General features: G+C 38.0%; 1 protein-coding gene across 1 annotated transcript in view; it reads left to right on the top strand.

The window, feature by feature from the left end:
* The window catches only part of LOC104680140 (contactin-3), a 334676-nt gene that overhangs the window by 215498 nt on the left and 103799 nt on the right, over positions 1–15379 (top strand). The window contains exon 6 of the mRNA XM_030938334.1: positions 15161–15364. Coding sequence (XP_030794194.1) covers positions 15161–15364 — 204 coding nt within the window. The remainder of the gene's footprint in view (positions 1–15160; positions 15365–15379) is intronic.

Genomic DNA, 15379 nt, shown 5'->3' with positions numbered 1-15379 from the left:
GCAGCCTTGCCCTCCCAGGCTCAAGCAATCCTCCCATCTCAGCCTCCTGAGTTATTGGGACTACAGACACACACCACTATGCCCAGCTAATTTTTGTAGAGACAGATTTTCACCATATTGCCCAGGCTGGTCTCGAACTCTGGGATCAAGCCGTCCACCTTCTTCAGCTTCCCAAAGTGCTGGAATTCCAGGCATGAGTCACCGCCCAGCCATATGCTCATGTTTGTAACCACTACCCTAGACTTTTTTTTATACAAAATGAAAGCTGTAGAGGAGATTTAAGATTTTAAGTGTTAGAAGAGGCCTTAAACACCTGCATTCCCCAACCCTTTTTAATTCTTGGAGACATTTTAACAGTCAAAATGTTACTGCTGCTCACATGATTGAGAAGCTACATAGAGAGGACAGCTTTGTGTAGTGGTTCAGGCTCTGACTCACACTCCCTGGATTCAGATCCTTCCAACTATATTACGTGCGGCTTCCTCCATTATCTTAGTTACCTCATCTGTAAAACAGGATGATAATAGCACTTTCCTCCTATACTTTTTTGAGGAATAAATAAGTTAATATATACAAGTTGCCAAGATCAGTAATTTGGCTCACAGTGAGAAGTCAACTTATCTGCCTTTATTGGTTTTCATATTTTTGAAAGAGAAACTGTGTGATGCCCAAAAGTTATGATGAATTCAGGAACACTGTTTAGCTGAAGTATATTTTTGTTAATCACAGTATTGCTCACACTTTTTAAAAAGTAGGACCTGCATACGTATTTTATAACATAGAATTAGTTCAGTCTCTCCATCAACCACAGCATGCATATGGATTACCTAATCCTTGTGGAAATCCCACAGACCCCAAAGAACTCCCATCCCACAGGTTGGCAACCAGAGCTGTCTCGTGCAACCCTCTCATTTTTCAGGTAAGAGAAAAAGCTGAGACCAGAGAGTTTAAATGAATTTATCAAAGGGCACATACCTAAAGGACAAAGACAAGTGTAAACCTCAAATCCTATGACTCCATTGCAGAGGTCTGTCCTCTTTCCAAAAGTACCCAAAAAGCTCGTTTCAGGTTACTTTAACAATCAGAGATAGCAATAGTCAAGCACTTTTGTGTCCTTAAACAGTATTTTGTACTCTGAATTTCTGTTCTCTACATTAGCTTTGTTGTTTCTCCTTGTTAAGTGACAGAGAAACTTCCCTTCATTTATTAATATATAAGAGGACAAAAGGAAACTTAGAGAGATGTTCTATGTTCTGTCTACCAGCCACCATTAAAGGTCATCCGGCCCCCTAGGGGATGATGGCCAAATCCTTATTGCTAAGACTGTTCTCACTGCCTTTTTTTACATTTCCTCTGGGGACCAAATGGTGCAAAAGAAAATTCGCTTATTTGAATTTGAAAATCCTTCTCTAACGAGAAGTGATAAAATTTATTATTTTTATCAGAGCCCAAGTAAGTTAAGTGTCTATGAGTGACAGAAATAAAATATAGCTATGAGGTGGCTTGATCTAAAACATGTCACTCTAAATAGCCTGTGATTTAACACATTCAAATCAGAAACTAGAAAGGCCCCTCAATACATGCCAGCCGAAGATCAACTAATTGAATTAATAAAATAAAGGGATGAAAGAAATAAACATACTTATAAATATCCCAGAAGATATGTTGTTGAGATAAAATGTGGTACAAAACAAATATGAGCAGTTCAGTAATTCCCAGAGCCCTATACAGCATATGGTCTGAGAAAAGACAGAAAAAAGTGTCTAGAAACAGAGGACTCAAGTCCCACAGAGTAACCAAAATAGATGTGTTGCTTTTACTTGTAACAGAATATGAAGTGCCAAAATGTAAATGACAGAAAAGATCTTTATATCACCTCAGTTAATATTAAGAAAAAGAATTGTCAAAAACCAAGGTAAATCATCAGGACAACTTGTTTAATAGGAATTTATTTGGAAAATAATTTAATATTGTTAGGGAGAATAAATGGAAAATATAATATTGTATCACTAGTTGAAGAAATAAAGTTCAGTATTTCTCCAGTTGAAAGAGAATCAATGAGCATTTGTGTCAAACGGATTAGAATTCCTAGGTAAGTTTTTTCTCGACTTTGATCAAGGCAGAATCTAATGCTCTTTTACTGCAGATCTACATATTTGCTTCTTGGAAAGAAAAGCTTTTTATCATGTTGGCGGAAGAATACTCACATGATTGCTGCTTTTTCTTTTCACAAGGAGACCCGTTTCCTTTATTAGAATTGCTTTTTACAAAAATGTGTGGAAGAGGGAGCAGGTGGTTGCACTGCATTTCCTTGTATTGTTCAGTAAATATAGTTGGAACTAAAAAATGTCGGGGGACAGTGCTCTTATAACTTCTATTATAGTTGTTTCTTTTTTGAAAAATATAAACAGAAAGAAAATTATTTAAGTAAATGTAAACTTTACTACAGCTTAGGGATAACTGTAAATAGAACCATCATATTTAGTTTATGTTAAATATTGTTTGGTGTGAAAGACCAATACCCTTTCTACAAACTGAGGACTATGGCATGGGCTTTGAAAGCTTTCTGCCTCAGGCAAAAATGAGCTGAGCCACTGCTTTGAAGTCGAATTCGGACACGTTTGCTTTTATTTCTGTAACTCTATCTGCCTCAGCGAACTCCTGTTCTGTAATTTTGAAAATCACAGTAAAGCCAATATTCAATCAATTCAGTATTTTTATATTAAAGCAAGAATCAAATTAGAATAACTGTATCCTTAAAAATGAAAAGGGCCAGGTGTGGTGGCTCATACCTATAATCCCAGCACTTTGGGAGACCGAAGTGAGCGGATCGCTTGAGCTCAGGAGTTTGACACCAGCCTGGGCAGCATGGTGAGACCCTGTCTCCACAGAAAATTAGAAAATTAGCCAGGCATCATGGCATGCACCTGTGGTCCCAGCTACTCAGGTGGCTGAGGTGGGAGGTACCTGAGCCCCAGAGGCCAAGACTGCAGTCAGCCATGATCCTGCTACCACACTCCTGCCTGGGCAACAGAGAGAGACCCTGTCTCAAAAAAGAAAAGAAAAGAAGAGAAAAAATCTGAGATCTGCATAGCACTGAAATACAATATTATAGAATTCCTTGGTTAAATTTTTGCCTTTGACATGTGGTACATCAGGATGCCTCTCATCTGTTCTTACATCTCTACCTTTATTGACCAATTCAACACACATCTGTTACTTAAAATGGTGTGCTGGTAAATAGATAGGTGGAGTGTTGAAAAATGTAATAGGGATAAAGAAAACCCATTTAAATAACAAGAGTATGGCTACTACTAGAAATTATTTTTAGCTTGAAATGTTTTTCTATCATGTAAATGACATAAACAGCATCATTTCTGGGAGGCTCATAAGAACAGGGTGTGAAAAGAATAAGAGCAAGTTTTATTTTCTTGCTAATTTTCACTTCTCACTGTCTAACTGCTCCTTACTCCCAAGTAGTGGAAATTGTGAAACAGACTCTGAGTTAGGGGCATTCACCTATTTCTTCAGGGGTGAGTCTTTAATTGATCAGAAATTATTCATTGCATTGATGTATACTGTAAAGAAGGAACAATTGACAGGAAAGTATCAAATGTAAAATAATGATAATGGAGGATTTGATAAATAAGCCAATTGGTCAACATAAAAACTACTTGCAATCAAAGACAGAAAGAGACCGTTTCTGAAGAGATATCTGCCCTCCCATTTTCACTGCAGCACTGTTCACAATAGGCAAGATATGGACTCAGCCTAAGTGTCCATCAATAGGTGAATGGATAAAGAAAGTGTTGTATATATACACAGTGGAATATTATCAAGCCTTTACAAAGGAGGAAATTCTGTCATTTGTGACAACATGGATGAACCTGGAAGATACTATGCTGAGTGAAATAAAGCCAGGCACAAAAAGACAAATATCACATGACCTCACTTACACTTGGCATCTAGAAAAGTCAAGCTTTTAGAAACAGAGAGTACAATGGTGGTTACCATAGGCTGGTGGTGGGGGGAGTTGGGGGGCGGGAATTGGAAAATGTTGGTCAAAGGGTCTGAAATTTCAGTTAGATAGGAGGGACGTGTTTTTGAGATCTGTGGAACAGCATGGTGACTATAGTTATTGATAATGTGTTATATAATTCAAAACTGCTAAGAGTATATTTCACCACAAAATAAGAGTGAGTATGTGAGCTAGTTGATATGTTAACTAACTTGATTTAAGCATTTTGCATTGTATGTATATACCAAAACATCACACTGTACCCCATAAAAATATGTAATTATAATTTGTCAATTATAGATAAACATTATTATTATTATTTTTGAGATGGAATTTTGCTCTTGTTGCCCAGGCTGAGTTCAATGGCACGGTCTCAGCTCACCTCAACCTCTGCCTTCCGGGTTCAAGCGATTCCCTGCCTCAGACTCTCAGTTAGCTGGGATTACAGGCATGTTCCATCACGGCCGGCTAATTTTTTATTTTTGGTAGAAATGTGTTTTCTCCATGTTGGTCGGCCTGATCTCAAACTCCTGACTCCAGGTGATCCGCCAGCACTCCCAAAGTGCTGGGATTACAGGCATGAACCACCGCTCCCAGCCGATAAATACTATTTTAAAGTTTTTTAAGACTCAAACATTAAACAAATGAGAATTTTAACTGAAATCTGAATTTGAGTAGTAACCTTATATTTCTTCATGCGTATTTCTCTGTAACATCAGGAGGGCTTTTTTTAGCTAAATTATTAAAATTGCAGAAAGACTGTTGTAGTTCTTTTTTTAGGCTTAGAAAGACATTTCTACAGAGTTACAGAGTGATAGATTTTTTTTCCTGGACATATCTCCATAGCCAAGATAGACAAGGATTGGAAAGATAGTGTAGGGGGGTAGGAAGAAATGTATGTATAAATATATATATTTATGACTGAGATAGTACAAACACTATTTTTATTACTCTTTTCTATCACTTTTCTCAAAGCTTGTAAAACTACTATCTATATTTGACTTGAACCTGAGACAGCTGTGAAGTCTCCAGCATATCCTTTTGTGCCTAAAGAAATTAGCATTTATAGAGCCCTACTGATTTGAAGAACAGACTGGGATTACTTTTGATTATTGATTTCTAGGGGCATTTTTTTTTCATGTTTATTTTGCATATCCAGACATAATTGCATATGCTTTCATAATCAAGTACTTATATAGACACTATTTCTTAAATGTCAGGTGGCTCTGTAATATTTTAATAGTGCAATTTATAATGAAGCCATCACTTATTTTAACGGATTCAGAAAAAGTATAATTCAGAAAGTGTAAAAGATTCCTTTTAAAATAAGGTCTTTTTAATGGTTTTTAACTCTATTTGGTGAATAGTTTGATGTGCTACTAATGGTCAATAGTAGTACTGTGCATGCGTGTGTACGGGTGCGTGTGTGTGTGTGTGAGAGAGAGAGAGAGAGAGAGAGAGAGAGAGAGAGAGAGAGAGAGAGAGAGAGAAAACGATTTCTCCAGCTTCCTAAGGAGTCATTCATTGTCCCTGGTAAGAAGACCCTTGTGATTTGGCAGGGCGACTTCATCTTCTACTAATGACCTCATTTCTGTTTACCAGTGAAAGTGGACATTTCATTAAGCTTTTAAAAATCACCCATAATGCAAGAAGAGAACAATAAAGCCCCCATGACATTCCTTAAAGGAAAGAGTTTAAATTTTGATAAAAGAAAATGAGATGTAATGTGGAATGGACAGTGTTATTGTGATGCAGCACCTTTATTCACTAGCCCTTAATTATTTCAGATATTTTATTGCACATTTTCCCAATTTGTATGGTTCTTTTGTATCATTTGCAACCTGATGAAGCCCCTCTCTGGAATTAGCTTCTGAGAGTTGGTGTGGGAATGATAAACCAGAAGCACTACCTTTGGATTCATTAAAGGATGGGTTTTCCATAGTTAGGTTGTACTAAAGAGAATTTCCATTTTCCAAGGGCAGTGTAAATTTTGCATATCATTTTAATAGCAAGGCAGGTCAATCAAATCGTAATTGTCTACAATTAGCACTCCCATGAGCTGTAGGCTTCTTTATCTTCTCCGAGACTGAACTGAAAAAGAAATTGTTATTTACTGTCACTGAAGTCATAGAAAATGCTTGCTATTCAGTGTAAGCGATGAGGAAAGTGCCAGTCTGGCAACAGGGCTTTGGCATAAATTTAAGATCTGCACACCAAAATGCACATTGTATCAAGCATGGCTATGTGCAAAATGTGCTATTACAAAGCACTTTCTTTCAGCACACAAAGCAGATCTTGGCAATGAAACATTTAGTGTTGACAGCATTTTGGTTTGGAGCTAATCTAAAGATTGCTTTCTGACATTTTCAGGGGCTCTGAACTCTTTGGAGAAGGTGCATTTTGATACTAAAAATGAGGAAGCAGAGAAGAAGTGCTTTATATTTCCTAGTTCGTTCTATCTGAAGTGCCAGTGTTGTCATTTTGGGAATCGTTTCTTGAGTCTCATCACTGTACCAGAAAGTCCAGGTACAAGCTGGAGGTTGCAGGAACTGCAAGCTTGAGACTGTGGCATGAGGAAATTGTCTAAGCTTCATAAAATATTGCGATAACTCTATCCAGCTCTCACTATGTCACATTCTCTGCTGTGAAAATTTAAACTCCTTTCTTTAGCAATGCCATGCTTCTTTAGCAGCCTTGCCAAAGGAAGGAGGTCAATAAATGTCTTGCCAGTGCTGTTGCTAGTTCTCTTCAGTCCTCCCAAGCCATTGCTGGGCATCCTGTTTTGAGTGTCACTGAATTTGGTCCTATCATTACACTTCTTCATCTTGAGATGTCTCTGGAGCAAGGAGTGAAGGATAGTCAGTCCCACCAAAAGAACTTCAGCTAAAGATGGGAGAGGGGATGTTCTCTTTAAAAAATTCCTCATGAGAAAAAGAAAGGATACAGAATGCAAGCAAAAATACAAAATAGCTTCCAGAGTTGCTCTTAACATTTTTTGCATTTACAGATATGAAGGTAAGCACTGTAGTTGGGCGCTTGAAGGACACTGCTATATCAATAACAGCAGCCATGGTACCAGGAAAGAGATATTTGATAGGAAAGATGCTTCCCTGGCAGAAGCATTAAAAATGAAGACAATGAGGCAGGTGGTTCACCTGAGGTCAGGAGTTCAAGACCAGCCTGACCAACATGGCGAAACCCCATCTCTACTAAAACTACAATAATTAGCTGGACATGGTGGTGGACACCTGTAATCCCAGCTACTTGGGAAGCTGAAGCAGGAGAATCACTTGAACCCACGAGGCAGAGGCAGTAGTGAGCTGAGATCATGCCACTGCACTCCAGCCTGGGCAATAGACCGAGACTCTGTCTCAAAGAAAAACAAAAGTGAAGATAAGGGGTGGCAATATATTGTGGAGTCACAATATGATGAAAGATGCTGGTACCCACTGGTGTCAGTTCCTGAAAGAAAGTGTGGTAGAACTGAATATAGTGGAATAGTATCTCAGAAAGCTGTTATCTCTTGGATAACTATTATCTCAGTTACCCAGTGGAAATGGCTCATATATGCTCAACTAAAGGCAGAGACTAAAACAAGAGAGAGAAAAAGGAAATAGCGAGTACCAAAGTCTTAGGGGCCTAGCATGAGCTTTGTGAAGCTTCATGTAGGAGTTAGGACACCATGAGCTATTGTCAAGCTCATAACTTGATGTCTAGATATCACTGACCTAGGACAAGTTTCAACAAACCTTTTCTTAAAAGGTCAGATAAACATTTTAAGCTTTATGAACCATACAGGCTCTTTTACATCTACTTAACTCTTCTCTAATAGCATAAAAGCAGCCACAGACAATAGTAATTGAATGAGTGTGATTGTGTTCCAATATATTTAGTTAACAAAGCAGGCAAGTCATAGTTCACTAACCTCTGGCCTAGAACCAGCCCTAAAATATGAGGGGAAAAAGGAAATAGCATTTTTAGTGTTTTTCCTCCTTGGTCATTGTTCTCCTTATCTTAGGACCTTCACAAGTCAGACTTGGTAGTATCCTAAATCAGAATGGATTAGGTAGACATTTATAGTCTAAACAAGGAAACAGACAATATATAATAGTGTCATCCATAAAGCAACAACTTAAAATACAGCTTTGAAAAGATAATGCAGCAAAATGTTAAACATGCTGATAGATGTCTTTTGCTTTACAGTACAGACTCTTCAATCCTAACCATTGAGTATGTGTTATTTGAACCTTAAATTATCCTTAGTTTTCTACATTGTTTTAGATCATTGAGTATATACTGCATCCCAGACTTTCCACCAAAGTGGTGCGATTTGTAAGCATCAGGGCAAAATTCTCTTCCTGATTGTATGAATTGGTGATAAAAATCTTGAATGACATCAAGTAAGCTTTCACACACTTTTAAATATGCTTTGTTTTAAAGTAGGTCAGACTTCCCAGTTGGCATCACAGAAAATGGCCCAAGTTACTTTTACAATTTTGCCTAACAGCAATTTTGTTTGACAGAATTTCTTCTAGAAAGTGGCTATAGAAGGATTAAATCTGCTTCATAATAGAATTTTACAATGGAACTACAAATAAAACTTAAATGTCAGTATTATATGTATTAATGTATCTCCAGGTAAACACCAGAGTGACATATTTCATGTTAAATTGACTGGTCTTATACTTAAGTGACCAGGGAAGGAATGTAGCTAGAGGCAGAATGTCATTCATCACATATTACTTTTTAGAAAGCAGAGTTTCAGGACTTCATTTTTTAAAGTTATAGCTTTGATTGGTAAAACTTCTTGGCTTTTGAATTAAAAAAAATTCATATTCCTAGTATTCACTTAGCATTGTTAATAGAAAGCCCACTGGCCAAATCGTTTGGCATAATGTGCTTGTGATTTACACAGGAGGTTGTGAAAGGTTTTGTAAAGTCTAGCTTGTTTGAATATATCAAATTATCATTCTTATTACAGCTTTTTATTTATCATAGTACATAAAATGATTTTGAGAAATCTCCAAAGAATACTGATTTGATATGGATTTTGCTTTGATATAATTAACATTTATTGCAAATGCAGATTTTTATGATAAGTAAACTCTGATAGTATTATAGTATATTTTTTAACTGTATTGAGAATGCATAATTCACATTATTCTCAAATATTTTCAGTCAGAATGATAAATACGTACATATATATAAACATAGTCGTGGAGGCAATAAATGAAAAGTCAATGTAGCTCTTCTCTCTAAGACATAAAAGTTATGTTGCATTCCATTTCAAAGAGAAAGTCTATAAACAAAGATAGGTGCTACAAATTTCTGCATACCTCTCATGTCAGTGTACAACTATTAAATGCAGATTTGATTTTTTTCTATGTCTTCAAGGGTCTGAATCTTCGTAAAAAGTAATCAATCACTAATTTATTTGTTTGGGGGTTGTAGTTTGATTCCTCTTTTAGAATACCTCAACATTATATTGATCTTATAATCGTATTAAATACAATCTGATTCTTCTTTAGACTTTCAAATTACAGCCTTTCTTCATTTTTTTTCTTCTGTCTCTGTTCATCTGTTTGTTGTTGTTGTTGTTGTTTTAGAAAATTCTAGCCAAAGCACTTAGCACTATACCTGGCATATAATAAACACTTGATCATTGTTAGCTATCATCATTATTTATGTTAATTTCCTATTGCCAATATAACAAATTACTACAAACTTAGTGGCTTTAAACCAGCAGTCCCCAAACTTTTTGGCACCAGGGATCTGTTTTGTGGAAGAATTTTTTTTCCATGGACTGGGGTGGGTGTCGGGGAGAGTTTGGGGATTATTCAAGCATGTTACATTTATCTATTGGGTACTTTATTTCTGTTATTATTACATTGTAATATATAATGAAATAATTATACAACTCACTATAATGTAGAATCAGTAGGAGCCCTGAGCTTGTCTTCCTGCAACTAGATGGCCCCATCTGGGGCTGATGGGAGACAGTGACAGATCATCAGGCATTGATTGTCATAAGGAGCACACAACCCAGATCCCTCGTATGTGCAGTTCACAGTAGGGTTTGTGCTCCTATGAGAATCTAATGCTGCTGCTTATCTGACAGGAGGCAGAGCTCAGGAGGTAACGTGAGCAATGGGGAGCAGCTGTAAATACAGATGAAGCTTTGCTTGCTTGCTCACTGCTCACCTCCTGCTGTGTGGCCCGGTTCATAATAGGCCACAGACCAGTACTGGTCCGTGAACCAGGGGGTTAGGCGCCCCTACTTTAAACAACACACATTTGTTCCCTTACAGTTCTGTAGATTAGAAGTCCAACACAAGTCTCATTGGGCTAACATCAAGGTGTCAGCAGGGCTTTATTCCTTGGGGCTATAGGGGAGAATCCATTTCCTTCCCTTTTGCAGCAGCTTCTAGAGACTGCCCATGTTCCTTTGCTCTTGGTCACCAGCAAGTGATTATATAGCTCAGGTCTCTGTTTGTGTAGTCATACCTCCCTCTCTGACTCTCCTGCCCCTCTCTTTCCCTTCTAAGGACCCCAGTGATTACAGTGGACCTACCTTAATTCACAGCAAGATGGCTAATTTAATCACCTTTGCCATGTACATTACTTCCCTATTGCTCTTGAAACAAATTACTACAACACAAATTTATTCTCTTACAGTTCTGGAGGTCCAAAGTCCAAAATCAATTTCACTTGGCCAAAAATCAAGAAATTGACAGGCCTGTGTTGCATATGGAGTTTCAAGGGGACAATCTGTTTTTCTGCCTTTTCTGGCTTCTAGTGGCTACCTGCACTCCTTAAGTCATGGTCTCTTTCTCCATCTTCAAACCAAGAGCACAGCATATTGAAATGTTATTCTCTGACTACGACACCTGGTTCTGTGGTCACGTTTCCTTTTCCCTTACTGTGACCCTCCTGCCTCTCTCTTACAAGGGCTCTTGGGTTTACATTAGGCCCATCTGGATAATCCAAGTTTGTTCCTGTCAAATAATCTTTAACTTAATCATGTCTGTGGATTCCCCCTTGTCATGTCAAGTAACATATTTTCAAGTTTCAGGAATTAGAATGTAGACTTTTTCTGGGGACAGTTATTCTGCCTACCCCACCAGTATTAGGCCGAGACTCTCTCTTAAGCTTACCTTTGAATCTCGCAGCCACTCATTGAACACTTGTGTCTAGATCCTCTGTCTGAGTCTCAAAGACTATTTTTACTATACCTTTTTCCAGCCCCAGAGTGGCTCCTCCTAGTTTTCCTATTTCTTCCATTTTTCCAAGCGCAAAACCTTAGAGTTAGTTTTTCTTCATTGTTCGTCAAGGATCTTTACTCTCTTGATTTTCTGGGGTTGTGTTTGGGAGAATTGGTGGAGGAAGATCATTGGATTATTCATTTACATATTATTTCAATAGGTAGACCATTGTGCTTTTAATATAAAATTATGCATACTGTGCTGCTGAGATACAAAGAGAAAGGGAGTGTTTATAAAACCATTTTTTAAAATGGCTTTCAATATTATGAAGTATATAGGATGTGTATTTTCTGGACAGTTTTATTCGGATCACTGAAATTTTGCATTGAGTGGTTGTTTAAGAATGTAAGCCCAGTGTAATTCAAGGGATATTAGTATACCACTCTGATATAGACCTCCTAATTTGCCCAGTTACACTAATTCCTAAACAAAGAATGCAAAAATCCTAACTTCTACAAAAGAGAAGCTTCTTGCCATTTGTTTTCAAATTTTATATGAAGGTTTATGGCTGCACAGCATTTTGACCAATGGAGAAGGTGAAATATTTTCTTCTTTGTTGGTGAAATTTGTAAATGGCAAATTTTCTTCAGTGGGGATCTCAGAGTAGCCTCACACGGTTTTTCTCTAGGATACTGTCTTGCCTTCACTTGTCTGGAGGACAGGTACCAAGAATCAATCAGGAGTCAGTTTGCATATTTGAAGAATGGGAGTGACGTGAGGGGATTATCTCGATGGAAACTGGGAAGAGGGACAGTTTTCCCTAGGAAAGGAAGTCAAAGAAAATGGGCATTCTCTCAGAATTCAAGGGGGAGGAGCAATTTTAAATGCAGAGTAGAGTCTGTTACTCAATTTCAGAAACCCCATGTTCAGATTCCCTGAGACACATACACCAAGATGGGACTAAAGGATCAGACTTATTGAAAAATACTGGAGAAGTGTCCGTAAAGGAAAAAAGGTGAAGGAGCGGAAATGGGCAGAGAGCCTCAGACTGCGAGTCAGGTCCCATGTCGGTGAACAAAGAGTGGGGAGGAAAACTTGTTTAGGAAGAGTGTCAGACTACAGCACAGTTCTGAGGATGTTGTAGCTGTGAAACTGGGGAATGAAGCTGTGAAAATGTTGAGTCAAAGTTGCCCATTAGAGAAATCCTTCATGGGGCAGGAAGGAGCCAGCATTAGCACCTCCACCCAGTTCAGTACTAGGAGCAGCACAGGGAGCTGTGTGGCCACAGTCCTCCTGGGGTAGCAGGTAGAGGCCATCAGTCAACTGTATTCTGTGCCGCAGGTTCTCTTGAAGTGAAACCTAAGGAGGAACCTGCATGTCTACACCAGTCTACACCTTGATTTGTACATATCCACTTCATGCTCATTTTGGGAGCGGCCTTAAAATGATTTTAATTTTGGCTTCCTTCCTTCTACCAATCAGTTATTGTGTCATACAGGCAAAGCCACCACAATATCTCTATAATAATATAATAATGTTTTAATTATCAATAATATTAACCTTTGGATTAAAATACACATTATAAAGGGAGTTATGCAAATATTTTGAGTTGAACATTTTCAATCAGAATTATATTTGTGATTTTTTTCCGAGTGTTGCATGGAGTTATTGTTCATACATTCTCATTACTGTATAATACTATCTTGCATGAATTCACCAGATTTTAGGTTTTCTGACTCTGAATCGGAGTTCTTTTTATCAACCTTTTTTTTAGTACAAACTGGGTCAACAGGATTGACTTTTTATCCCTAATGCCCTGCTAAGGCCTACTGTGTTGGAGAGCAGTTGATATCTGGCTGGATAAAAGGGAGAAGGACAACCTTGTTAGTTTCATGTGTAGAACACTTTGGAAAGCAGAGAAAGATTGCTTTCCCTCCTTTACTGCAAAGTGAGGTTGCAGGAGTTGGGGAATGTTGGGGTGGAAAGGGATGCTTAAGAGCAACAGGAAGACCCTGAAGGGCTCTTGCTACTACAGCTGCCAGTTTTAACAACTGCAGAGCAAATTCAACTTACCTTGCTAGTATTATTTTCCTCTATGGTTTATTCAATACTATTGCAAGAGAAAAGCATCATCAGGGTAGGCATGAGAATAACCATAGAGTTAATGTTTGAGATACATTTGTTTCATGCAACCCAATAAGTGATTTTAGAGCTCACAACTTACCACATGACTGACTGAAATTTCATGAACCATTATACTAATATGACAGCATGATTTAAAGATCAGTGTGAGGTTAAAACCAGTGTTTCTTGATGTCTGTGTAATTTGCAATTGGCTTGCTACTTTTTGGAAACATCAAGCATTTGCATTTGCATTGTGATTGGGAATCAGTCATCATGTTTTATTTCTTCTAGGTCCTTAGCACGTTCTCTTCTCTTCTGGCCTTTTCCCATGTTCTTCACTCTACTTGGTGTGCTTTTATCCCTGCTTGTTAGGGTGTTCTTCTGTCCTTGAAGGCCTGTTCTTCAGCCATGAAAGAATGGCACCTGTCCTTCCTCTGAAACTCATGGGAGCTCTCATCTAACCCTTCTCCTTATCTCATTGTTATTTACATATTGATTTACTATTCCCTTTACCAAAAAGAAAGACCTTCACCATTGGAATTATCTCTTAAATATATTTGAACTTGTTATTCATTAAATTTATTTTGATTCCGTGTTTTCCAAAAGTTTTTTTTTTTTTTTTTTTTTAAACTCTTGGGAAAGCACTACAGTAATGAATCAATACAGTAGAGTTAATGCAACTAAGAGATAATAGGGCTCAGGAAAGCAGGAAGCCAATAAACCAACCACGGTAACTGTGCTTAAATCTCAACTTGGCGCTGAACAACCTGGGCCTCCAGAACAAAGCGGCGTATTATTATCTAGTCCTCATTATCACACACACACACAAAAAGAACAATGGTTCGTTTGCAGAAAGTTGATTCACCTTGGCCATAAAGTTTAAGAAAACTCTCATACTGTACTGTACATAGATGTTAGTCAGTAGCATAATTGTATCCTTAACTAACTGAATGAATCTTTATTGAGGACCTACTAAATGCCTTTGGGTGTTTCATTTTGCTAATTTGGAGGAGGGAGAAGGGCAGGTGAAATAAAAACTAACATCTCTTTAGCAAGTGATAAGAGAACAGACAAGTAAGTAGAATGTTACATACTGATAAGTGTTTTAGTTGAAAAAAGCTTAGAATTACTCTGTATAGGAGCATCAACCCAGAGAAGGAGTATTAAGGAAGAGTTCGCTTGAGGAGGTGATTGCTGATGTTGGAACCAAGCTTTGAAAACCATTTGAAGGTTATCTCAAAGATTGCAGTTGGTGTTGAAAGCCAGAAAGCCAAAGACAGGACAGAGAAAACAGGAGTTGTAGGCCCCAGAAGCAGCATGTGCAAAAGACTCAGGGACCAAAGAGAGCATGGGGCTTCTCAGAGACTAAGGTTTTGAGCAGGACCTTAACCATGAAGGACCTCATATTCAGGTTAAGCGATTTTGCATTATGCCTGAGAGGTTAAAGAACTTTGCAAAGTTTGATGTCAGGAATTGACATTATTAGATTGTTAATTTTGAAATATCATTGTACAGGCAGAATGGAGATATGAATTAAAACTGAGCAAGACCAGAGAAGCTCGTTAGAAGGTGTCTGAAGCAGAGATGTGATGACAGTAAATAATATTGCTCCCGCCAGGATGCTAATCAACAGTATCCTCCATAATAATAAAGAATACATGGAGAGTTATTTCACTTAACTGCTTCTCCTCATGGCCTGCAACAAAAACACTCAGCACTACTTGGAAGTAAAGTTGATGTTTGTATAGATACATTAAGGACACAATGGAAAACTGTCCTTGATGGAATTTCTTTCTCTCTTCAACAATTTTATTAGAACTGTCATATGCTTGGATCTTCAATGAATACCCATCGTTTGTTGAAGAAGATAGTCGGAGATTTGTGTCTCAGGAGACAGGACACCTCTACATATCTAAGGTGGAGCCGTCAGATGTGGGAAATTACACATGTGTGGTGACAAGTATGGTGACAAATGCCCGAGTGCTGGGCTCTCCAACTCCTTTGGTGCTACGTTCTGATGGTAATGAAACTTCTC

Source organism: Rhinopithecus roxellana, chromosome 1, assembly GCF_007565055.1.
Source record: "Rhinopithecus roxellana isolate Shanxi Qingling chromosome 1, ASM756505v1, whole genome shotgun sequence".
Lineage (NCBI taxonomy): Eukaryota > Metazoa > Chordata > Mammalia > Primates > Cercopithecidae > Rhinopithecus > Rhinopithecus roxellana.
Note: the sequence above shows the minus strand (reverse complement) of the source record. Positions and strands in the feature narration are given on the sequence as shown.